Source organism: Lutra lutra, chromosome 1 (assembly GCF_902655055.1).
Source record: "Lutra lutra chromosome 1, mLutLut1.2, whole genome shotgun sequence".
NCBI lineage: Eukaryota > Metazoa > Chordata > Mammalia > Carnivora > Mustelidae > Lutra > Lutra lutra.
In genome coordinates, this window is record NC_062278.1 from 192,716,904 (window position 1) to 192,743,363 (window position 26,460).

General features: G+C 41.5%; 1 protein-coding gene across 25 annotated transcripts in view; it reads left to right on the top strand.

Moving 5' to 3' along the window:
* Positions 1-26,460, top strand: part of CADPS (calcium dependent secretion activator) — a 477,655-nt gene that overhangs the window by 99,744 nt on the left and 351,451 nt on the right. For all 25 annotated transcript variants that reach the window (XM_047690232.1, XM_047690260.1, XM_047690359.1 and 22 more), the window contains exon 2: positions 10,724-10,837. In XM_047690232.1, coding sequence (XP_047546188.1) covers positions 10,724-10,837 — 114 coding nt within the window. The remainder of the gene's footprint in view (positions 1-10,723; positions 10,838-26,460) is intronic.

Genomic DNA, 26,460 nt, shown 5'->3' on the forward strand with positions numbered 1-26,460 from the left:
TTATTAAAACATTTCTCTCTTTTTCAGCAACATATCTGTGGGAGGCCAGTTTTTTTTTTTTCACATATTTCAACCAAAACAGCTTATCACAACAGACTGAATGCAGAAACAGAGATGCGATTCCAACAGCCTTTGATTAATCTCTGAAGGAGATTTGCAATACTATGAAATGGTGCCATTCATTTCACTAATATTTGTTTTGGAAAATATAGTAATTTTCATAAAAGTAGATTATTTAGATTAACAGAAAATGAATTATTTTAAAGGAATTAGTAAACACTTTAAACTTTCCAGTTTTAACATCTATTATAGTACAAAGCAATAGATATAACTTGTATAAACAGAAGCTCTTTGTAGTGGTCAATACATTTTAAGAGTGTAGAGACTTGAAACCAAAATATTTGAGAACTGCAGCCACTAGAACCCTTTTTAATGAGGACTTCGGGCCTAAAAATCTATGCTTGAGGGGTGCCTGGGTGGGTCAAGCCTCTGCCTTCTGCTCGGGTCATGATCTCAGGGTCTGGGATTGAGTCCCACATCGGGCTCTCTACTCTGGAGGGATGCTTCCTCCTCTCTCTCTCTGCCTGCCTCTCTGCCTAATCGTGATCTCTTTGTCTGTCAAATAAATAAATAAGATCTTAAAAAGAAGAAAAAAATCCAAGCTTGACCACCTGTCAGAAGAATCTAGAAGAATATTGCCCAAGTTTCTCCAAATTGGAAGAGTATATTATTGTTGTTGTGTGTGTGTGTGTGTGTTGTGTTTGTTTGTTTGTTTTAACTACATGTATTTTGTTCCATGGTCAGACATGTGATTCAACTTTTCGGATGCTCTGCAGTCTGTGTGTAGGGAACTCTTGCTCCTGTTCTTTTTCCCACCTCTATCCTTTTTCTCCTCTCATCCCATCTCTAATCCAACTGTTATCCTGACTCAGTTTCTAGATTCAGTTTTCTTTTTAATTTTTTTTAAAGATTTCATTTATTTATTTGACAGACAGAGATCACAAGTAGGCAGAGAGGTGGCGGGGGGTGGGTGGCAGGCCGGGAGGGAAGAAGCAGGCTCCCCACCCAGCAGAGAGCCCAACATGGGGCTCGATCCCAGAACCCTGGGACCATGACCCAATCCAAAGGCAGAGGCCCCAAACCACTGAGCCACCCAGGTGCCCCTAGATTCAGTTTTCTTAATTTTTTTTTTCTTCTTCTGCTAAATAATTGTTTTCTGAGAGAATCCCAGCATAGCTAGTGTTTAATGTTGTCTGCAAGGCTGCTTTCCTCTCGGTCATAGAGCCCTCTCTTGTGTCTTTTCTGAACAAACTGATCTTTAAGAGTAACCTGGCTAGTGGGTCTGTATTACTTAATGATTTAAAAATTTAGAGTTAACTTTTAAAGATTTTTTTTTTTTTTATTTGACAGAGAGAGATCACAAGTAGGCAGAGAGGCAGGCAGAGAGAGAGAGGAAGGGAAGCAGGCGCCCTGCTGAGCAGAGAGCCGGATGCGGGGCTCGATCCCAGGACCCCAGGATCATGACCTGAGCCGAAGGCAGCGGCTTTAACCCACTGAGCCACCCAGGCGCCCCCAAATAAATAAAATCTTAAAGAAACACTTCCTAAAATGTGGTAGATGCGTGCAAGGTGATAGTACCTATCTATTTTTAACTATAGTTAGCTCATAAAGCCTATGATTTCACAGGTATTATTCCTTAGAACAAGCATCAGTTTAAAAAAACTTGCAATATATTCAAGGCAAAATATAAAGTAAATCATAGTATGGCTGGTATATGGAGAGAGTGTTACCTGAATGGCTGAGTTTGGGGAAACCATGTTGCAAAGAGAAGTCCCAGGTTATAGATTATTATAACCTCCCCCACCTTTAGTACTTTTGCTACTTCAACTTCCACTTCAGAATTATTCAGTGATAGTTTCCCATAGTTTGCCAAAAGGCAAATCACCATCTGAAAGCTTTCAGATGGATTTTTTTTTGCTCAAGCCAAATGAATGAAACTTACTTAAAACACCTTTTTCAGAATGCATTATGCAAATGTCCGTAATATAGAAAGTGAAAAGAATTTTATGTAAATAAGTAAATGTTTGGTTAGGATGACACAACTTCTAGATTTCTGGAATCAAGACTTCATTTAGGACAGACAGTATTTTAATCTGGTTGTAAGAAGAAGTTACTTTATTTTTTAATAAAATTAGTGGACCAGTATAAATTTAAGTTTTTGATAACCTTCAAAGAAAGAAAATTAAATAAATGTTGCTCTCACCTCTCTAGGCTAAGTTATGGTTTTCAAAACACTTGTTGACTTAATGTTCCTATCAGCTTTCTATAATGAAGTAGAGTTTTGAAAACTACTTTTCTGTCAAATAATGATTTCTCCCTTAAAAAGAAAAAGCACACAGAGAAAGACAAACACCATCTGATCTCACTTATATGTAGAATCTTAAAACAACAACAACAACAACAACAACAACAAAAAAGAAGCAGAAACAGCCATAAATAGAACAAACCAATGGTTGCCAGAGGGAGTGAAGGGGAGTAAAAGATACAAGCTTCCAGTTATGGAATGAAGAAGTCAAGGGATAAAAGGTACAACATAGGGAATAGAGTCAATGGTATTGTTACAGTGTTGTATGGTGACAGGTGGCAGCTACACCTGTGGTGAGCCCAGCATTAGAAACGGAGTTGTTGAATCACTATGTAACTAAACTAAATAACTAAAATAAACTAAATAAATAAATAAATAAACTAAATAAATAAACTAAACTAAATAAATAAAATAAACTAAATAAACTAAAATAACATTGTGTGTGAACTATACTTCAATTTTTTAAAAAAGGAAAAGCGTAGCTCATGTTATTAGAGTGCAATGTACAATGCCGGCTTTATACATTAGGGCTGGACTTCGGTTATGGGTATAACTGGAACATCTCTTTACACTCCAGAACAACTTTCTACTACCTACTGCCTATGCTTAGAGCGCTACCATTTTAGATCCATTCTTTTAGGGTAAATATTGCTTCTCCCTCTTTTATAATATAGTTGCTGTTGATATGAGGCATAGTAAAGGAAACACACATTAGTATGAATACTTTCTTTTATGCCCAGAGAAAGCCTCAGGTAGCTACTGGGAAAGCCTTTGGATGCAAGTAAAAGGAAACACACAATGATCTGAACTTAAAAAAAAAAAAAAAAAAGACTTGTTTTTTTCTTGCATTATCAGGGCAGAGGTAGGTGTTTATAAACATTTGCTCAACCCCTCAAAAGCATAAGGGCCAACATCTCCATGATGCTCTTGGCCTAAGAAAAGGGTTATATCAGCGACACTTTGCTTTTTATAAGGATTTTATTCAAAAACTTTTCCAGAAGACCCTGAGTGGCTGTCTGGCCCTGTTGCGTGTTGACCTATAGCGGGAAGGGAGATGGGAAAAGAGTACTTGGCTTTTCAGCCTCTCAAATGGAAGGACGGAGGAAGAGGGGACAAAGAAAACCTCATCAGAGAAACTTCCAAAGACTGAAAAAACAAAGGCGGAAAAAAGCATTGAGGAAGATAAAAGTTCAATGAAAGGAAAAAGGCAAATCACCATCATAACAATAATACTTCTTGGGGCGCCTGGGTGGCTCAGTGGGTTAAAACCTCTGCCTTCAGCTCAGGTCATGATCCCAGGGTCCTGGGATCGAGCCCCACATTGAGCTCTCTGCTCAGTGGGGAGCCTGCTTCCCCCTCCACCCCGCCCTGCCTACTTGTGATCTCTCTCTGTCAAATAAATAAATAAAAATCTTAAAAAAAAAAACAATTAATACTTCTTATCATTGTTTTTATTAGTCAAATCCTGACTGTATGCCAGGTGCTGCGCTATCTGCCTTATGTACGTGATCTCACCTGGTCCTCACAAAAACCCTGTAAGGTAGATCTTTATATCTCCTCTTTACTGAGGAGAAAACCAAACTCAGCTACTTGCCCAAAGACTTGTGTTAAAGCCAGAATCTGGCCTGTGCTTGCTGGAACTTCCTCACTGCCTCTCTGGAGACCAGCCCCTAGACCTGCAGGTTTCTCCTCTGGTTATATCCCAGGCCGTGCTTCTCCAGAACATGCAGGACCTTACGATCTGCATGAAACGCGATGGGAACCTTCAGGCCCCGCTTAATGAGGTGGACGGAACCGAGAACGCTGGCATGGTGCCGGCAGAGCTGGGCAGCTCTTTCCAGCCATAATCACCTTTCATCTTTTCAGGATTTTCTGCTCTTGGAACTCATTACTTCAATTCTGAATTCTGATCTGATGCACAAGTGGCTTTGCTACGTATTGAGTGCTTTGAGATGGACTTCTATTTTGGGAGAGTTCTGTTTGTAAATGGCCCAGAGAAGCCCGTCTAGTCTATTTAGAATTGTCCTGTCGGCTTCTCTGGACCAATTATTTCGGTGTGTTCATGCAAGGTCACCTTCAGTGTTCTCTTCTATCTAGGTCAGTTAACTTTAAACCAGACACAAACCCACAGATTAGTTCTTACACTGGCTATGTATGTGAGGTCCTAAGTGAGATTTTCATTCACTCGTAGAGTGGCCAGAAGGATGCTAAGGCATCAAAGGGAAGATGTGATCCCGGACTCCCTGACCTCAGTGTGGGAAAACTGAGAGCTAAGATTGTGCCTTGCTCATTTCGTATCTCCAGAGCCTAACCTGGTGCCTGATATCCATTCAACACTAGATAAACTCGTGCATTCATTCAACAAATATTTGGTTAGAGCCCATCACGTGCCAGGCACTAGAAGCACGGCAATAAATAAGACAGATGTGGGTCTTGTACACATGAAACGTGTTCTTACAGGGAGAGAGGAAACAAAAATGAAAAAGCAAGCAGTTTTAAAACAAGGAAGGTCCAAATGTCCCTGAGCAGGACAGTAATAAGCAGTGGAATACTTAGCAATGAGGACAAACAGACTATTGCTACCCTCGGCCACATGGCAGAACTTCATAATGCATGACTGCACTCCTGTCAAGTTCAAAACCAGGCAAAATTCATCTGTGGTGATCGAAGTCGGGCTGGTGGTCATCTTTGGAGAGGGGCAATGATGTGGGGGACATGGGGGGGCTTCTGGGGTCCAGGTCATATTTTCCGTCTTGATCGGAGAATTGGTTCTATTAGAAAGTTCACTTGGCCAATATTTTCTCAGGCTCTGTGCTTATGACATATATTTTCCCATATGCATATTGTAATTCAACTAAATCAACGTATCTTCAGGAAGTTAGATGCTGACTGTGGTAATGGCTGTAAGGCCATTGCATGGGGTCCAGGGAAGTGTGCTAGACATCAGCTTTGGGAAGCACTACTGTAGAAAGAGCTGTCAGCGAAGACTTTCCTGTGAGAGGCTAGCTAGGCTGAGCCCGCAGGACGGGGCGGGTGGGGTGTGTGGGGATAGGTGGCAGCCGTGGGGAGATGGGGAAGAGCATCCCAGGCAGGGGGAATGGCAAGTGCAAAGGCTCTCAGGGAAGAAATGCTGGGGCACGCTGGAGAAAGAGAACAGAGGCCAGGGCGGCTGGAGCAGAGTGGGTGGAGAGCAGAGTGAGGTCCAACAAAGCTGGCAGTAGGCAGAGGCTACACCATGTGGGCCTCAAGGCCATTTAGTTTATGGTCTGCCCTGTACCATTGACTCTTCTTCCGTGCCAGGCAGCGTGCTAAGATCTTTAGGCACATCCTCCCATGTTCTTTTTATCTTTCCAGCAACCCTGGGAGCAGTTCTTATAATACCTATTTTGTACATGAAGAACCAAGGCTTGGGGAAATTGGTTTGCCAAAGGTTACCCTTGGAAATGCGTATTCTCACCAGGGTTTGAACCCACATCTCTTTGACCTCAAGGCTTTGTTCCCAACTCCTGACTACTGACACTGCCTCTGAGCCCTGGCATCTAAATGAACTTCTGCTTGGCAGTATGACCCATGTACCCTTAGGACTGTGACTAAAATACTGAGGAAGCAGCCAGCCCCACCCAGGGAGGTCTGGGAAGGAACAAGCCAGCTGGGTTTGGAACACACATCTGGAATCTTCCCACAGGCATGCTTGCTGGGGGGAACAGAATGCGTAAGGCCTCAGAGCTGCGGAGTCATCATCACAGATCACAGCAGCTACTGTTTACTGGTCCTTTGTGCTGCGCCAGGTTCTGTAGTGAATATTTCACTTATCCCTAGTTAATTTTTGTAACAATCCTGTGAGGTCAGCGTTGGCCCTCTTTCACAGATGAAAAACTGAGGGACAGAGAGGGTAATCATTTGCCCAGCGAGACACAGTAAGTGCGGTGACTCAAGAGATGCTTTGCTGGTTTAATTAGGGGTGAGAAAAATAGTGGACGTGGACTGGCAGGCATCAAAAGCCAGACACAAGCATAGCTCTGTCTCTGGAATCTGGAATCTGTGCCCCTGACTCTCTCGCAGGGAGCCTGAGGTGTCTGTGGAGGTAGGAGCTGTTTTCTGGGGCTTCACGATGGGTGTTCTCCGAATCTGACTGACCTTAATGCTCCCAAAGGCCTTCTCCTTTTAAGCGTTTTTGTTTTTTTTTTAAATATTTTATTTATTTATTTGACAGAGAGAGATCACAAGTAGGCAGAGAGGCAGGCAGAGAGAGAGAGGGAAGCAGGCTCTCTGCCGAGCAAAGAGCCTGATGTGGAACTCGATCCCAGGATCCAGAGATCTGACCTGAGCTGAAGGCAGAGGCTTAACCCACTGAGCCACCCAGGTGCCCCTCCTTTTAAGCGTTTTATACTATTGTTTTTTCCTCTCCGTCTAGACTATGAGGTGTGTGTGTGCCTGAGGACACTCCTTTAATCTCTGGACTCTCCATTGTCCTGCCCTGGCCTGGGAGTTCAGAGGTTGAGTTGTTTTGTGGACCGCTGAAACCGCAGGGCGCTGGGTAGGACCAGGCAGGCCACATGCTCTGTAAATGTTTCTTGATGAGCTGAGCGCTCTAGTTATTTAACCAAGGTTAGAGTGATAATGGATCTGGCTTGGGTCAACAATCAATCCTCATCATTCAGGGGTGTGTACTTACTTTCATTTCAGTTACTTGAGATTTAAGGCAAAAGCAAGGCGTTTTGGTGGCTCCCTCTCCTCCCTCTCCTGCTCCATTGCCTCACCCCAGCACTCCCCTCCCCCATGCAGAGTTGGTTCCGGCCCTGGAAGGAATACTGAATGAAAATTCTGTGAGACGCCTGGGTTGGTACTTACTGTACCGTAAGGATTTGTGACTTAGGCCAGTTGAGGCTGACCTGCTTCTGAGAAATTTATGTTACGGTGCCATTTTTATGAGAAAATCAACTGGTCCCTAATAATTCAGTTGAAATGTTTTCAAATGCATACAAATAACTATGATTTTTCTGTATAACTCCAGTGATACCAGGATCTCTGGGTCTGACCGGGAACGCCTGCTTGGCTGGCTTAATAGTGAGTTCATTCTGTACTCTAGGCCTGGCTGTCCAATGCAGCAGCCACCAGCCACATGGGGCTCTTGGACACTGGCAGTGTGGTGATTCTGAATTGAGATGTACTGTGGGTGTAAAATAACACCAGATTTCAATGGTACAGCATAAGGAAAGAATGTAAAATAGTTTATTAATCATTTATGTAATAATTATATGTTGAAATAATATTTTTGACATATTGGCTTCAGCAAATATATTAATATTTAATTCATTTATTTCTTTTTACTTTTTTAAAATGTGACTTCCAGAAAATGTAAAATTATACATGTGGTTAGCGTTAGACAATGGGGCTCTAGTAGAACGTGACAAATATCAAACTGGCAAAAACCTACCTCTTTTATATCTGCCCCTGACTAGTCCCACTTTTCCCGAAGTTACAAGATTAGCTAAAGCACCTCACCTCCCATCTCTGTCCATTCTCAGAGCTCTACTTTGTTTCCTGATTGAGTCTCAACTGAAGCCAGGCTTCAGCCTCCTATAGCGCTAAATGTTATTTTCTCCTAGCATGACTTGTATTGATTCTAACAATGACAGCACATTAAATGTATATAGAAATGCATAATTTTTAAAAAGAACGCATATCCTGTTATCAAGTAGCTGTAAGTATGCCAAGGCAGTAATTAGAATTATCACCATTTTCCAAGCGAGAAACCTGAGGATGAAATCACATTTATTTATTTAAACCCAGCCCTACTCTAGAAGGGATTTTAACCCTCTGGCCAATTCAGAGAATGTGGCTTTTCCAAGATGACACCACGGTTGATAGAACTGGGACCAGCATGTTCTTCTTACCCTTTCTTCTACAATAGTGGTTCTCAGACACAGCATCCCATGATCGGTTTATAAAGTATAAATAATATATATGCATATTATTACATATATTTTGTATTATATACAAATAATATATAATGTATAAAGTTTATAAAGTATAAATAATAGTAAAAACAGCAAAGTTTTTAGCTGACTTTCTTTTTATATAAGTCAGAACCGATTAAAGGATATTCAAAAACAATTTCTCTTTCGTATACTGCACTCATTTATTCAACAAGAGCTTATGGAGTGCCTGTCTCACATGAAGCACAAACTTGGTCCTGGGGAAACATTGATGAGCAAATAACAAGAGAGACATATCATCTAACAAACTGAGTCATAAGTAACAAGTATAAAGGGCTGTGGAATCTACTCTTAACAACTTTCCAGCATATAATACAGTACTGTTAATTTTAGTCACCATGCTATACACTATATCCTCAGAACGTACATCTTCGAGTTGGAATTTTGTATGCTTTGTTCAACATCTCCCCATTCCCCCCACTCCTCAGGCCTTGACAACTACCATTCTACTCTCTGTTTCTAGAAGTTTAACATTTTTTAGAATCCACATGTGAGTGAGAATATGCAGTATTCGTCTTTCTCCTTCTAACATTTCATTTCGCATAATACCTTTTAGGTCCATCCATGTTGTCAAAAATGGCAGGATTTCCTTTTTTTTTTTTTTTTTGGCTGACTAATAAGCATGTGTGAGTACGTGTGTGTGTCACATTTTCTTTATCCATTCATCCGTCAATGGTCACTTAGGTTATTTCCATGTCTCAGCTATTGTGAATAATGCTGCACTGAACATAGGGGTACTTCTATTTCTTTTTATTTATTTATTTATTTATTTATTTGACACAGAGAGAGAGAGATCACGAGTAGGCAGAGAGGCAGGCAGAGAGAGACGGGGGACGCAGGCTCCCCACTGAGTGGAGAGCCCAATGTAGGGCTTGATCCCAGGACCCTGAGATCAGGACCTGAGCGGAAGGCAGAGGCTTAACCCACTGAGCCACCCAGGCGCCCCGGAGTGCTGCTGTTGCTTTCAGGTAGTGTTTCCCTTTCCTTGGGCTATAGCCCCCAAGTGGAATTGCTAAATCATATAGTACTTCTATTTTTAATTTTTTGAGGAAACTCCGTACTGTTTTCCATAGTGGCTGCACCAATTTACATTGCTACCAAGAGGATGGAACAAGGGTTCCATTTTCTCTACAACCTCGCTGGCGTTTATCTCTTGTTTTGTTTTGTTTTCTTTTAAATGATAACCATTCGAACAGGTATGAGGTGATACTTCATTGTGGGTTTGATTTGCATTTCCCTGAGAAGTGATCTTGTGTATCCTTCTGTGTACCATCTGTATGTTTTCTTTGGAAAAATATCAAGTCCTCTGCTCATTTTTTATTGGATTTTTTTTGCTATTATATGAGTTCCTTATATATTTTGGGTATTAACCCCTTGCCACGTAATGGTTTACAAATACTTTCTCCCATTCCGTAAATTGCCTTCTCATTTTACTTTTTGTTTCTCTTGCTGTGCAGTAGATTATTGCAGGGATGTAGTCCCATTTGGTTTTTGCTGGTGTTGCTCGAGCTTTTGAGGTTGTATCTAAAAATTCATTCCCATGTCAAGGAGGTTTCCCCCTATTTTCTTCCAATAGTTTTACGTTGGGGTCTTATATAAGTCTTTAATTCACTTAAGTTAATTTTTGTGAGTGGTATAAGATAGGGGTCTGATTTCATTCTCTTGCATGTGAATACCCAGTTCTCCAACATTGTTTATTGAGTCGTGTATCCTTTTCCCACTGAGTATCTTGGAGCCCTTGTCAGTTATCATTGCCTGTGTACTCATGGGTTTATTTCTGGGGGACTGTTTTTATGCTAAAACCATACTGTTTTGATGACTAGAGTTTTGCGAAGCAGGATATTTCCGACCACCTGAGGGGCCTGTGTTATGGCGTGTTAAACAATCATCTCTCACGAAAAAAAAACAAAAACTAAAAAACAAAAATACCAGACTTGTAGCACTTGCCAATTTTCCTGGTGTAAATGCTCCCATCCTGACGGATACCTAGTTTCCAGTAAGATGTCACCAAATGTGGAGTTGGGAGGAGGTAGATGGTTGCACCCGTTGTGTATCATTTCCACCATACAAATACAATAGATGTTAGTAACTTCAAAAGCACAGATAACGCTAAAATAATCAGGAAGCAATGAATTTTGAGTATGTGTTACCCTTGTTTTCAAAGTAATTTATTTAACTGGAATTTATATTATTTTTTAGTAAACAACCACCTCACAAAACTCCTGCAAATTTAACAATCATTTTCTTCACGCCTGAATAATTCAGCTCTAGCACACCAGTGGGCCTGGCATATTCCATGTAGCCACGATCCTTGTCTAGAACAAGTCCTCACTGTTCCCTCTTCCTCTGTTCCTTACAGATCAGCAAACAGCAGCTGCAGACAGTCAAGGACCGGTTTCAGGCTTTCCTCAATGGGGAGACCCAGATCGTGGCTGACGAAGCCTTCATGAATGCCGTCCAGAGTTACTATGAGGTAAGCCTCACCATGCAGAAGAATGGCAAGACCGCTCAAGCCTGAAGCCCAGAATTTCCAGACTACTGTTCCATGGGAACAGCAGCCTTAGCCTCCTACAGGACCATCCCTGCCACGGCAAAAGGGTTGATGACTGGTTACAGTTTTAAGAAATAACAGCGTTTTGTGTGGAGAAAACGAAATCGAAGCCCCTTGTTTACTAACTAAACAAGAAATTTATATGCAATGCATTTGGCACATTGCTTGCTTTATGTATGATTTCTTTTTTTATATAATTTTTAAAATTTTTTTATAAACATATAATGTATTATTTGCCCCAGGGGTACAGGTCTGTGAATCGCCAGGTTTACACACTTCACAGCACTCACCATAGCACACACCTTCTCCAATGTCTATAACCCCATGTATGATTTCTTTTTTTTTTTAATATTCATTTATTTATTTGACAGAGATCACAAGGAGGCAGAGAGGCAGGCAGAGAGAGAGGGGGAAGCAGGCTCCCTGCTGAGCAGAGAGCCTGATGCGGGGCTTGATCCCAGGACCCTGGGATCACGACCTGAGCCGAAGGCAGAGGCTTTAACCCACTGAGCCACCCAGGTGCCCCCCATGTATGATTTCTTGTTTAATCTGTACAACAGTCTCATGAGCGAGATCCTGATACTATTTCCGTTTTACCAGTAAAGCAACTGAGGCTCAAAAAGGGTTAGGTCAAAAAAAAAAGCAGGGGGGCGTTGGGTCAATTACTCAAAGTCACACAACTGTTAAATGCCACAAGCGAAGATTTGAACTGAGTTGGGAGCTTGCCCTCAAACAACTATACCCTTTCTAAAGGATGTTCACATCTCCCAGGAGGGGTGCCTTCACTAGCTTCTTGTTCTTTGTGTTACAATGGTGCTGTGAGTTCTTTTCTATAAATGAGAACAGCATTCGAGGTCTAGTACTCTTCTCAAGAGAAAATCTGCAAGTGAGAGAATATATCCTGAACATATATCCCAAGTGAACTTTCACCTCTAGACCTCAGGGGTCTATTTATCAGGAAAGTGATTTGGAATTAGTATATTTAAATTTTATAATTATTCTTCCATAATGTACACATTGGCTATTCTTTATACATTATTAATTAGGTGGCTATGCCATACCTTCCTTTGGGCCATGTTAATTTGATGAGCATATTTTTAAAGTTATTATATGGTCATTAAAAGACATTTTACTTTAAAAGAAAAGACTTTTTGCTTTTTTTCTTTTAAAAAATAATAATAAATTATTTATTTATTTACTTATTTATTTGACAGACAGAGATCACAAGTAGACAGAGAGGCAGGCAGAGACAGAGGGGGAAGCAGGCTCCCCGCTGAGCAGAGAACCTGATCATGACCTGAGCTGAAGACAGAGGGTTCCACCCAGGCACCCCAATTCTTTTAAATTAACATATAATGTATTATTAGCCCCAGGGGTACAGATCTGTGAATCACCAGGTTTACACACTTCACAGCACTCATCATAGCACATACCCTCCCCAATGTCCATAACCCAACCATCCTCTCCCTACCACCCACCCCCCCGGCAACCCTCAGTTTGTTTTGTGAGATTAAGAGTCTCTTCTGGTTTGAAAAGACATTTTACTTTATATTCATCTTTTTTCATGTGAACCAGATATTCTCTGTATTTGGAATGCTATGCCCCAATGTTATACCCATTGTCAAGGCTAGATTAAAACCATTAGAAACAAGGCCCACGCATTGAAAATCTCACGGCATCCTGCCATATGCAACTCAAAGTAATAACGATAAACTAAAATAAATGTAAGGGAATCCAACAAACTCTGATTTTTTCCCCCCATAGGATCGCTTCACTGGTTTTCTTTCTTTCTGTTTTTAATTATTAGGTAGCAAATTATCTCAAAACAAAAAGATTGCGGCTCCCACTTCACTGGTCTTCCAAACACATTGGGCACTCCAATCCTTAATAGATGCTTTAAAAATATTAGTTAATTGATTCAGTAACACTCTCCTTCCCACTTGCTGAAGTACTTGGCTCTTTTCACGGAGAGAGTAGAGTAAGACTGCAATTAGATCTTGTGCAAATACTATTGACTGGTTTGTTAATTAGTGTTTAATAGTAAACAGCCTTTGTCTCTGTGATGTTTGCTAGGTCCAGCCGCAGACTCATTTCAATGAAATTTCTATTTGTGTTTGTTTTAGAAGTGTGGTTTATTTTTATATTTGTCAAATGTAAACTTTTTGTTTTCATTTTACAAATAGTACTAATATTGCTAATAAGGATCAAACTTGTTTATCTGATGTGATACAATATTTCACTTGAATTTAACAGAAAGTGGAAATGAGATTCAGAACCATGATGATGACATGGCAATGGATAACTTGAATATATTTAACTAAAGATTTTGTTGAGAAACCGCCGGGGAATAAAATTAGTTCTCCCCTTTTTTTCAAGTTCTGAAGCCAGTTCAGTCCAGGCAGACACTCACCAATAATTTTCCATGTTTAGAGTTATTCACCAATTTATAAATTTATAGATTGCAAATCTTAATTAGAAAGCTCATTTGACTAATGACATAAATTAAAAGAAAGTGCCATTTCTACCTATTAATTAACTTTGAAAATTAATAGTCATCAATGTGCTAATGAGTCTCTGGAAATTACCATTATATCTATAGTGATCCTGATATTTTTTTCTATAGCGGCTAGTTTGTTGGAAAGAGCTTCTTTCTAGTTTGGTGTGAATACAGGCATTGTGAAATCACTGAGTAGTTAATACTAAGATTTGAGTCACAGGAAATAATGTGACTAAATTATTTACTGTATTCACTAGTAAACTTTAGATTCTTGGGATGCCTGCTTCTAGGAAATCGAATCCTCTGAAGCAAAGGTCCCCAATCAAAGGATCAAGATTAACACTCTCCTTGGGAGAGCTCCAAGTTCATTACTCCTCCCTTTCTCCCTCTCCCTTCATCCTTGGGCAGTGGAGAAGCTAGGGTTTCTTTCTCCATCTTCCTCCAGGATCCAATTGCTTCCTGGTCAGTACTGGTCTTGTTCAAGTCTCTTTGGATTACAAGTGACAGACACCTAGGTCAAACTGGCTTAAGCCAAAAATGAGATTTATTTGCTCAAGCAACTTAAAAGGCCAGGAATAGACCTGGTTTTAGCTGTGGCTGGATCCAAAGACTCCGGAGATGTCAGCAGGATGGGTATCTTTCTCCCTACACCTCAACTTTGTTCTTCCCTGTGTTGGTTCTCTGCCTGGGGAAGATCCTGGCGCCTTCAGGCCATGCCCTATCAGCTTGGCAACTGCTGGAGTGAAGAGAATACTCTTTGTGGAGAATCCCAGCAAAAGGCCCTAGGTCACTTGGTTGGGCTGGCATGGGTCACGTGTCCCTTCTGGACCATTCACCATGGATGGAGGATGAACTAGACCAGGGGATCAAAGCTAGGACAGATACCACCTCTGGGTGCGGTGAGCAGGCCCAGCCATACTGGAACCCTCTATGGTGAGAGTGCAGTGATTTCTCATTGAGAAATGCGGGTGCTTTTTACCAGAAGAAGGGGATATATTTGCTGGGCAGGCAAAGCCAATGGCAAAGAAGGCAAAGCCTTCTACATACATGTTCAATCTCTCTCTCTCTCTCTCTCTCTCTCTGTCTCTTTCACACACACACACACACACACACACACACACACACACACACACATTCCACTCCACCATACCACACCTTCACATTCCAGTTTGCTAATGGTAATATTTTTTAAACAACTTTTTCTCAAAAAGTTCTGAGATGACTATATTAGAAAAAGTTGTTTCAGGCATTGACTTTGTTTTTCCAAAGCAATAATGTTTTTTCAACATCCTAGAGTAGTAAAGAAAATTTTTTTAGATAAAAGGAATAGGTAGGCTCTGTTCTTTTTCCACCTGGGCCCACCTAGTCCGTTTGAACCCCACTGGCGAGCATTAGCATCAAGCCACTTGGGCATGGGACCTGAGCTGGGCCAGGGTAGTGGGAGTTTATTTTATCCATTCCTGGTGGCCCTGATCGTCAAAGCCGATCAAGCAGGGCAGCAGATTAATCCTTTAATCTCTTGCATCCCGGCTTTGAGGGCTGGGTGCTGAAGTGGGTGCTCTGAGATCTGGGAGATCTGACCAAGTGACGTCCCATTCCCACAGCTACAGTCTTGAGATGTCAGAGAGCTAATCCATTTCTACGGGGCCCCCACACCTTCCCTAACTCTCAGTGCTTTTGAAACAAATGTCTAAAACATAAGCCATCCCACCCTGCATTCTCACCCTCACTCCCCATCTCCCTTCTTCATTTTGGTTCCTTTGCATGCTGGTCCTGGCATCAGAGAAAAGAGGTAGATAGAAAAGTTTTACAAAACTTCTCTCACTCAGAGCTTGCCTGGAAGGAAATGTGGGGGGTTGGTGGGAAGTGGGGATGTAGAATGAGGCAGAAGATGTACAGACACCCATTTTAGAATGCTTCTGCTGATATCTGGGCTTCGCTGGTGAAACTGCTATGATTCAGTTTGTTAAGGTTTATTTTGTTCTTATCTAATATCTAACAAAGTCCTAGCTGGCTTTGTTTTTGATTTAAAATAATATTTATTTATTTATTTATTTATTTATGAAAGATTTTTTAAAAAATTAATATATAATGTATTATTTGCCCCATGGGTACAGGTCTGTGAATCATCAGGCTTACACACTTCACAGCACTCACCATAGCACATACCCTCCTGGTTTTTTCAAATTAACTTTGCTGTTATAAAACAGAATTTTGTAGTTGCTAACAACAGGAACTGACCAGGTGGGGGAGGAGCAAGATGGCAGAGGAGTAGGAACCTAATATTTTCGGGTCCCGGAGTTCAGCTAGATAGTTATCAAACCATTCTTAACACCTACAAACTCAACAGGAGAAAGAAGAGAAGAAGAGTAGCAATTCTGTGAACAGAAAAGCGACCATTTTCTGGAAGGTAGGACATGTGGAGAAGTGAATCTGAGGTGATATATGGGAAAATAGACCACGGCAGGAGGGGCCAGCTCCTAGCAAATGAGAGAGTAGTGGAGCACAAAATCAGACCATTAGAAGTCAGACCTTTTAGAAGTCTGCTCCACGGAGGGACATCACTCCAGAGGCTCAGCGGGGGTGCAGCCCTTGCGGGGACAGTGTTGTCTCAGGTCCTGTGGGGTCACAGAAAGACAGGGGGTGTCTGAGTGTGGCAGAGCTCCCAGGTATCAGAGGGGGCAAGCCAGCTGCAGAGACGGAGCCAAGGTGGTGGCGCTCAGCCTGGGGTTTCCTTAAACTATGATCCGCAGCACAGTCGGGCCATTGCTCTTCAGGCAGGGACCCCACAAGTGGCAGATCTGGGGAGATCCCCCCCTCTTGCTCCATTGGGAGGAGCGGCATGGAGGGCTCTACAGGAATCTGCTGGGTTTGGAGACTCCAAATGGGGTCATGCGCCAGAGATAGAAACACTTGGTCACTGGCTGGGTGAGCACGGAGCGCTGCCAGAAACCAGGGAGACAGGAGGGATTGACTGCTTTTTTCCGAGGGCTCACTGAGAAGTGGGGCCCCGAGTTCTCGGCTCCTCCGGGCCAGAGATTAGGAGGCTGCCATTTTGATTCCCGGCCTCCAGAGCTCTACGAGGGAAGGTGTTCAGGGAACAAAAGCTCCCAAGAGCAAACCCGAGCAGATTACTTAGCTGGGCCCCTGGCAAGGGCAGTGCAATTCCGCCTTGGGCAAAGACATTTGAGAATCACTGCAAGAGGCCTCTCCCCCAGAACATCAGCAAAAACTTTCAGCCAAGACCAAGTTTACCGATCCATGAGAACTGCAAAACTCTAGCACTAGGGGACAGCACAAAGAATTCATGGCTTTTTTTTCCTCATGATTCTTTAGTCTTTAAAAATTAAATTTTTAAAATTTTATTTTTTTTCTTTTTCTATTTTTTTGGAATTTTTCCTCTTTCCTATTTTAACCATCATCTTATCAATACCTTTTTAAAAATCTTTTTTAATTTTCATTTTTACAGTCATATACTATCCCTTCATTGTATTTAGCCTTATTTTTGGTGTATATTATAAGTTTTTCTTTCTTTGAAATTTTGGGATACAGTTTCTTCTAACAGACTAAAATATACCCTAAATCTGGTTTATGTCTTTGTTCTAGTCTCCTGCCTGATCATTCTCTCCTCCTTTTTTAAAAAAATTTTTTTCTTTCTTTTTCAACCAACTTCTTATCAATTCCTTTTTAAAAATCTTTTTAAATTTTCATCTTTAAAGTGCTATTCCATCCTTTCATCATATTTATCCTTATTTTTGTGTATATATAAGTTTTTTCTTTCTTTAAAATTTTGGGAGACAGTTTCCTCTAACAGACCAAAATATACCCAAAATCAAGTTTGTGACTCTGTTCTGTTTACCAACCTGATCATATTTTTTTTCTTTTCTTTTCCCCCCGTTTTCGGACCTCTTCTGATTTGTTTAGTGTATATTTTTCTGGCATCATTGTTACCCTTTTAGCATTCTGTTTTCTCATGCATCTCTTCTTCACTGGACAAAATGATAAAGCAGAAAACTCACCCCTCAAAAGAGAACAAGATTCAATACTGACAGCCAGGGACCATCAATATGGACATGAGTAAGATAACAGAACTAGAGTTCAGAATGATGATTATAAATATATTAGGTGGGCTCAAAAAAAGCATAGAAGATACTAGAGAATCTCTTTCTGGAGAAATCAAAGAACTAAAATCTAACCAAGTTGAAATCAAAACAGCTATTCATGAGGTACAATAAAAAATGGAGGCTTGGGACGCCTGGGTGGCTCAGTTGGTTAAGCAGCTGCCTTCGGCTCAGGTCATGATCCCAGCGTCCTGGGATCGAGTCCCACATCGGGCTCCTTGCTTGGCAGCGAGCCTGCTTCTCCCTCTGCCTCTGCCTGCCACTCTGTCTGCCTGTGCTCACTCTCGCTTCTCTCTCTATGACAAATAAATAAATAAAATCTTTAAAAAAAAAAAAAAATGGAGGCTCTTACTGCTAGGATGAATGAGGCAGAAGAGAAAATTAGTGATATAGAAGACCAAATGATGGAGAATAAAGAAGCTGAGAAAAAGGGATGTCTGGGTGGCTCAGTTGGTTAAGCGGCTGCCTCCAGCTCAGGTCATGATCCCAGCGTCCTGGGATCAAGTCCCACATCCGGCTCCTTGCTCCACAGGGAGCCTGCTTCTCCCTCTGCCACTCTGCCTGTGCTCTCTCTCTCTCTCTGACAAATAAATAAAATCTTTAAAAAGAAAAAAAAGAAGCTGAGAAAAAGACAAACAACTACTATACCACGAGGGGAAAATTCAAGAAATAAGTGATATCATAAGATGAAACAATTTAGAGTAACTGAGATCCCAGAAGAAGAAGAAGTGGGTGGGTGGAGAAAGTATATTGGAACAATTTATAGTGGTGAACTTCCCTATTTGGGGAAGGAAACAGGAATCAAAATCCAAGAGGCACAGTGAACCTCAAAGTCGATAAAAATAGGTCAACACCATGTCATCTAAGAGTAAAACTTAAAAGTCTCAGAGACAAAGAGAAAATCCTGAAAGCAGCTAGGGACAAGAGGTTTGTAACATACAATGGTAGAAATATTAGATTCATAGCAGACCTATCCACAGCTATCTGGCAGACCAGAAAGGACTGGCATGATATATTCAGAGCACTAACCGAGAAAAATATGCAGCCAAGAATACTATATCCAGCTAGGCTGTCATTGAAAATAGAAGGAGAAATAAAAAGCTTCCAGGACAAACAAAAATTAAAAGAATTTGCAAACATCAAACCAGCCTGGTATTTACACTAAAGATTCAAATGTAGTGATCTAAAGGGGCACATGCACTCTAATGTTTATAGCAGCAATGTCCACAATAGCCAAACTATGGAAAGAACCTAGATGTCCATCAACAGATGAATGGATAAAGACAATGTGGTACATATATACAATGGAATATTATGCAGCCATCAAAACCCCCCTAATCTTCCCATTTGCAACGATGTGGATAGAACTAGACAGTATTATGCTAAACGAAATAAGTCAATTAGAGGAAGACAATTATCAAATGATCTCACTGATATGAGGTATTTGAGAAACAAGACAGAGGATCATAGGGGAAGGGACGGAAGAATGAAACAAGATGAAACCAGAGAGGGTGACAAACCACAAAAGACTCTTAATCTCAGGAAAGAAATTGAGGTTCGTGGAGGGGAGGCAGGTGGCAGGGATGGGGTGGCTGGGGGATAGACATTGGGGAGGGTATGTCCTATGACAATTGCTGTGAATTGTGTAAGACTAATGATTCACAGACCTGTACCCCTGAATCAAATAATACATTATGTGTTAATTTTTAAAATTTTTTTAAAAAAACAAAGCATGAACTGACAACTGGTTAAATTAAGCCATAATAATAATAATAATGATAATAATATAACAACAATATAGCAGCAGCAGCAGCAGCAGCACAAAAACAATAACAACAGCAATAAGTTATTAAAGGAAATAACCAAGCTACAGAAAAGAAGAAAACCCAGCAGCTTAACCCCACAAAGCCAGGCAGCAGGATATAGTGGATACTGCATCACTGGTATGACTCTCCTCCAACCCCATTCCGTTCTTGGGCCATCTCACCCTGAATCTGTGAATCTGATCCCCACAAGGGGAAGTCTTACCAGCTGACCTGAGGTTATAACCCACCCCATGGCGAAGGACGTACTCCCATGACTGACAGTCCCGCTGAGAGTGTGTGCTGTGGCAAAGACGTTCTTAGACTGAGGCACTGTGATTGGAAGGGGAAGGACCGTTGGCAGGCATAAGCTGCAGGTGTCCTCACACTGGATGACCGAGCGTATTCTTTAGGACTGACCTTTTTTTTAAAAATCTAAGTGAAGTAGAAGTCAGTTCATATCTGACTATATTTCTGAAATGAAGCTATATATATTTTCCAATAAGCAAAACCACTATAACTCCTCAGTGGCTTTAAAACAGATGTTTCCCTAGGAGAAGAGTGACTACCCATGGTAAACTTTGTTCTCGTGGGGAAAGTGGAGCAAGGAAGGAAGTGACAGGGGTCAGAGTGGTTCAGGAGGGTATGTTGTGTCTGCAAGATATGGGGTTGAGTTCTAACTCCGCTGTGCACTGGCTGTGGGACCACAACCAAGGCTGAGCCTCAGTTACTTTGTACAAGGATCTTCCTGCATGATTGTGGTCAGGATTAAATTACACACACACACACACACACACACACACTCACACTCACTCCTTCACCCTATATCTGGCACCTGGAAAGTGCCATCATAAATATATTAGTTTGGAGGGGGAGGATGGTGCTTATTCACATCTGCTGCATAGAAACAGTAGGAGAGAGTTGAAAATTCATAGAATCAATCCACTCCCTACTTTCAAGGCCTGGGTTTAGGGTAGGAGAGGTACAAGGTCAAGGCTGGGGGCCAGGGTAGAGAAATAGGAAATGTATGGAACTGCTTTTGCTGCTAACCTACCACTGCCTACTGCTTCTAAAGTCCCAGATCTCTTCTAAAATTTGCCCCAGGTTCTTTTACTTTTGGTGAAAGGTATCTTTTGAACCCAAAGGTGCATTTTATTTTAGAAACTGACATGCTCCTTGACTCAGTGAAGGTAAAATTTGTAATTTTTCCATGTAGGGAGAGGTGTTTTAAGTGATTGTAAAGTAAAACATAACATAAAAATGATAAATATGTGCTACAGAAATTATAAGAAATAGATGATGTAGAAAATGATTTTAGAAAAAATCTAAAGCACATGGTAGGTAAAACCACCTATAATCCCGTCACCCCAGACAACCACTACTAAATGTTAGTATGTATCTTTTCAGGTATCTTTAAAGTGTCTATACACATAAAGATAGCTATTTGATTTCTAAATTAGCATTATCAGGAGAATAACAAAAAAATATTACTAACCCACTTGTTTCACTTAGCACAGTAGGTTTCAGTTTCTTTCCTACCCCTGCAAAGTCACAGTTAGGACATATTCTCATCAGTTTTACTACCTGTACTGTTCTCAATCCAGGGTCATGCTCCTATCCCCCAACTTCACTGTACCTCTACCATTAGAATTATCTGCTTTGACCATCTATCAGGACATCTTTTGGTGCTAATGAGAAAATATTATCTTTTTTCATGGCTGCATGATATTCTATTTAAAAATAATAGCTAGGTGCAACCACTCTGGAAAGCAATATGGAGGTTCCTCAAAAAGTTGAAAATAGAGCTACCTTACAACCCAGCAATTGCTCTACTGGGTATTTACCCTAAAGATACAAACGTAGTGATCCGAAGGGGCATGTGCACCCGAATGTTTATAGCAGCAATGTCCACAATAGCCAAACTATGGAAAGAACCTAGATGTCCATCAGCAGATGAATGGATAAAGAAGATGTGGTATATATGTACAATGGAATACTATGCAGCCATCAAAAGAAATGAAATCTTGCCATTTGCGATGACGTGGATGGAACGAGAGGGTATTATGCTTAGCGAAATAAGTCAATCAGAGAAAGACAACTATCATATGATCTCCCTGATATGAGGAAGTGGAGATGCAACCGGTGTGTGGGGGGGTAGGGGGATAGGAAAAGAATAAATGAAACAAGATGGGATCGGGAGGGAGACAAACCAAAACAGACTCTTAATGTCACAAAACAAACTTGAGGGTGGCCGGGGGGAGGGGTGTAGGGAGAGGGTGGTGGGGTTATGGACATTGGGGAGGGTATGTGCTATGGTGAGTGCTGTGAAGTGTGTAAGCCTGGTGATTGACAGACCTGTACCCCTGGGGCTAATAATACATTATATGTTTATTAAAAAATAATAAAAATAAATTTAAAATAAAAATAATAGCTGAATTTTATTACATTCAGTAGTAAATGTAATAAGCACCATTACAGACACTATGTTCAGCAATTTTTTAAAATTTAAGTTCAATTAACCAACTTATAGTACATCTTTAGTTTCAGATGTAGTGTTCAATAATTATCAGTTGTGTCTAACACTAAGTGCTCATCACATCACATGCCCTCCTTAAGGCCCGTCCCCCAATTCTCCCATCCCCCCAACTATCTCCCCTCCTGCAACCCTCAGTTTGTTTCCTACAGTTAAGAGTCTCTTATGGTCCCCCGCCTCCGCCCCGTGACTTCCCATTCTCTTTTCCCTCCCTTCCCTTATGGTCCTCTGCCCTGTTTCTTATATTTCACATATGAGTGAAACTATATGATAGTTAGAAAGACGATTAGTCTTTCTATGATTGACTTATTTAGCTCAGCATAATACCCTCCAGTTCCATCCTCATCAATGTAAATGGTAAGTATTCATCATCTCTGATGGCTGAGTAATATTCCAGTGTGTGTGTGTGTGTATAATCATATCTTCTATTTATCTATCAGTGGACATCTCAGCTCTTTCCACACTTTGGCCATTGTGGACATTACTGCTATGAATATTGGGGTGCTGGTGGGGTAGTGCTATTTTTATAACTTCTTGAGGAACCACCATACTCTTTCCACAGTGGCTCTACAGCTTGCATTCCCATCAGCAGTATAAGAGGCTTTCCCTTTCTCTGCATCCTTGCCATTTGTTGTTTCCTGACTTGTTAATTTTAGCCATCCTGACTATATAAGCTGGTATCTTAGTGTGATTTTGATTTGCATTTCCTTGATGCCAAGTGATATGGAGCATTTTTTCATGTGTCTGTTGGACATTTATAATGTCTTCTTTGGAGAAGTGTCTGTTCATGTCTTCTCCCCATTTCTTGACTGGATTGTTTGATTTTTGGCTGCTGAGTTTGGTAAGTTCCTTATAGATCTTGGATACTAGCCATTTATCTGATGTCATTTGCAAATATCTTCTCCTGTACGCTGGGAGTTTTAGCTTTGTTGGCTGGTTCTCTTGCTGTGCAAGAACTTTTTTTCTTGGTGAAGTCCCAATAGTTCATCTTTTGCTTTTGTTTCCCTGGCTTTGGAGACGTGTCTAGCAAGAAGTTGCTGCAGCTGAGGTCAAAGAGGTTGCTGCCTGTGTTCTTCTTCAGGATTTTGATGGATTTCTGTCTTACATTTAGATCTTACATCCATTTTGAGTTTATCTTTGTGTATGGTATAAGAAAGTGGTCCAGTTTCATTCTTCTACATGTGGCTGTACCATTTACCCAGTGCCATTTATATGCTCACCAATTGATATGCATTGGTTCAGTGAATCCTCATCCAAATCCTACATAGGAGCATTGTTAGGATTCCCATTTGAAAGATGGGGTAGCCAGACCCCGGAAAGACTAAGTAACTTGGTTAGGTGACAAAGCCAGCAACTGGTAGGGTTGGGACTTGAATTCTGGGCTGTCTGATACCAAAGTCTACTCTTCCCATTACCTGTGTACCATTCATTAGCAGCAACCAAGTTGTTGTGGATGTTTTTAACCTTATTTACTCTAACTTCTAGGTATTTTTCTTATTTATGTCAGAATGACATGCTTTTGTAGAGCGGGAAAGGATCAAAAAGTGGGAGCTGGGCCAGCTTTACCCTGTACCCTGTACAATTATTAAATACTGATGTATGTGTGTGTGTTCCTAAAACAACCTTGAGGTTGCTTGGCTCTGGCAATGGAGGGAAGGACTGATGGATGGGGTCAAGTCACTGAATTGACTGCCCTTCACCATTCTGTATTTGTTTGTTTATCTTCCATCTCCCATTATGACCTGTCTGGGAAGCTGGCAAAGCAGCAGGAAGGATTTATGGAAGCACTGCATAGAACTGTGCCTGGGGTTGAAGTCTCTTGCAATAGCCACCAAAAAACAAAGCAGGAAACAGAAACACCAGCTACAGCTCCCGCTACAAATGGATTTCCGGGGTGGTTTTAGAGACACCCAAGCACATCGGTACTCAGGTGCCATATTCACTACAGGGTGAGGCTCGCCCAGACCCTGCTGACACTTCCCCTCTGACAGACCGAAAAGCTAAGACAGATGATGTGCCTGGAAAATTATTTTCTGCTGCCACTTTCTCTCCCCTTGGCTGCGTTATCTCCTGTTTGGCACTTCATCGTTGTTGTCTCCTCAGTCTCCAGCCTCCTTCCTCATGCTCTTGTCATTCTACTCATCTCCCCTTATTCTGGAGCCTGGCAGTCATATCTTATCTCTGGACAGATGAAGCCCTCTGTTTTTCCAACTCCTTTCAGTTTGATCCTTGTCAAAGAAGGCTGGCTGAATTAATCCCATGTGACAGCAAAGGAGGGTGAGGGTTCCGGAAGTTAAGTGACTAGGTCATGCACTAGTGGTTGAATAGATATTTGTTGAGTAGCTACCCACAAAGAAGGGTCTATGTGAAGCAGACGATGCGTGCAGGATCCACGGGTCACCCAGTCAGTTATGGATGCCAGCTAGGAGCAATGTCCCAGCAACCTCATTTCTTACTCCTATTGTCATGTCCCTTGTCCCTTGGAAAACCTAGCCTCCGTCCATTGTTTCAAGAGACTGGTATAATGCGCTTGCTTATTTTCCCTTCACCTTCTTGCTCCCCTCCAGATATAATCTCAATAGGGTCTCTGCTCTGAGACAGCTACTTTGTTCATGTTGTTCATTCACTCATTCTTAACACAGCACCAACTATGTGCCAGGCACTGTCTTAGGCACTCAGAAAAAGGACTGGGAAAAAAAAATAGATGTAACTCCTGCCTTCCTGGGACTTACAGTCTAGCTGGAGCTCAGATATTAACCAAATAGTCACAGAGACAAATGGCAGCTGTGGAAGGGCTTTAGGGGAAAGGAATATGGTGCTAAGGGCTTATAATGGGGGCCTGCTCCAGGTTTGTGGTACACTGATAAGGACAGATAGGAGAGTATAGGTGTTGATCAAATGTTTTAAGTCACTGATGTTCATTAGTGCTGACAACAAAGAATTAACCCCTTTCCATCCCTACCATCATCATAACTCATTGGTGCTCCTGCAAGTACCCCCTGACCTGGCCTCCTACCTATTCTCTTAGCCCCCTTCAGGTTGGTTTTCCACTTTAAAGCCAGAGAATCTGAACTTGATCATGCCATGTCCCTGCTTAAAACCTTCAGTGGTTTCCCAGTGCTCTTCAGATGAAGACCAATATCCTTCATGTGGCCTCCCATACCTTCAACCATTCGGCTCCTTCCTGCCATTGGTCACACTCCACTCCTCACTGCCACAGACACAATGGCTCTGCCTATTTCCTCAGACGCTCAGGGTCTTTACACATATTGTTCCTTCTCTCTGAAATACCCTTTCTTTTTTTACCTACCCATCATTTACATATCATTTTCCTCCAGGAAAGCTTTCCTTACTCTATACTGGAATAGATTCCTTGCTATAGACACCCATGGTCCCATGTACTTTCCCTTGTAAACACTTGTCCCAGATTGTAATAGTTCTATGGAATTATTAGGATGATGTCATGGAAGCATGAAGGCTGGATCTGCATCTCTTTGCTTACTACTATATTACTGGCACCTGGCACAGTGCCTTCTACCTAGTGAGTGCCCAAAGAAAGGATGAATGTGATCATGAAGACTATAACTATTACAACCAAAAGGGCAGCCTCCATTTTTTGTCTTTTTTTTTTTTTCAGTTCAATTCTCTTCATGTACAACTAAGAAACTGGAGAACCAGAGAGGGGAGGTGACTTATCCAAGGTCATACAGCAAGTTAATAGTAGAACTGGCCTGGGACCATGATTTATAGCTCCTGCCTCAATACAGAAACTTCCTCTCTTTGCCTTGAAACTTTGATGTTCTTTGAGACCAAGACCTATAACTGAGATACAATACATCAGGTAGATGGAGAATCTATCTGCATTAAACATTATAGATTTTCAGGAAAATTCTTTATTTCATTAAAGCTTATAAGGCCTGAGGATTTAGTTGAAGCTCTTTTTCTACAATTGATTTTTAAATGAACTCTAAGGTCTCAACTGAATACCAGTTAGTTTCCAGGCACAGAGAAGCAGACCCTCAGCCCTCCTTCTTTTTAAATTAGATCATTAATTTGGCAGTAGATGGAGACCACCTTTCTAACATCTCTCCTCCCTGAGGAAGGCTTTGTGATGAAGCAGGAGGCAATGAGGTGTCCCCCAAGCACTACTGTCTCCTGGCTAACAAGGGCATTTCCTGAAATCTGACAGGGGAGTGATCATTTGTTCTGCCTCTGGAAGGATATTTATGCACCTTCTGAAGTGTGGCCAGGACACAGCTCAAAAATGTCAGATGTTTCCTCTTCATGTATATGAAGCAGCAATTTCACCACCTTGTATTACACCCCAGAACCATGTAGCTTGTGTACACGTCCACATGGTGGGCACTGGAGCAACAGTAAACTGTTCTTAATGAATGGCTTAGTCCCAGGGTGTAGGCAGCACCAGCAAAACAACCAGCGGTTCTCCAGCAGGCAGAAGAGGTTCCACACCAGGCAGGCAAGACCCTTAGGGAAGGAAGGAACCAGGGTGAAGGAAAAAAAAAAAACAACATTCGTCATCAGCCAGTTTGAGTTATCAAACTCTGGAGTCTTGGTTTTCAGTCTACAAGATG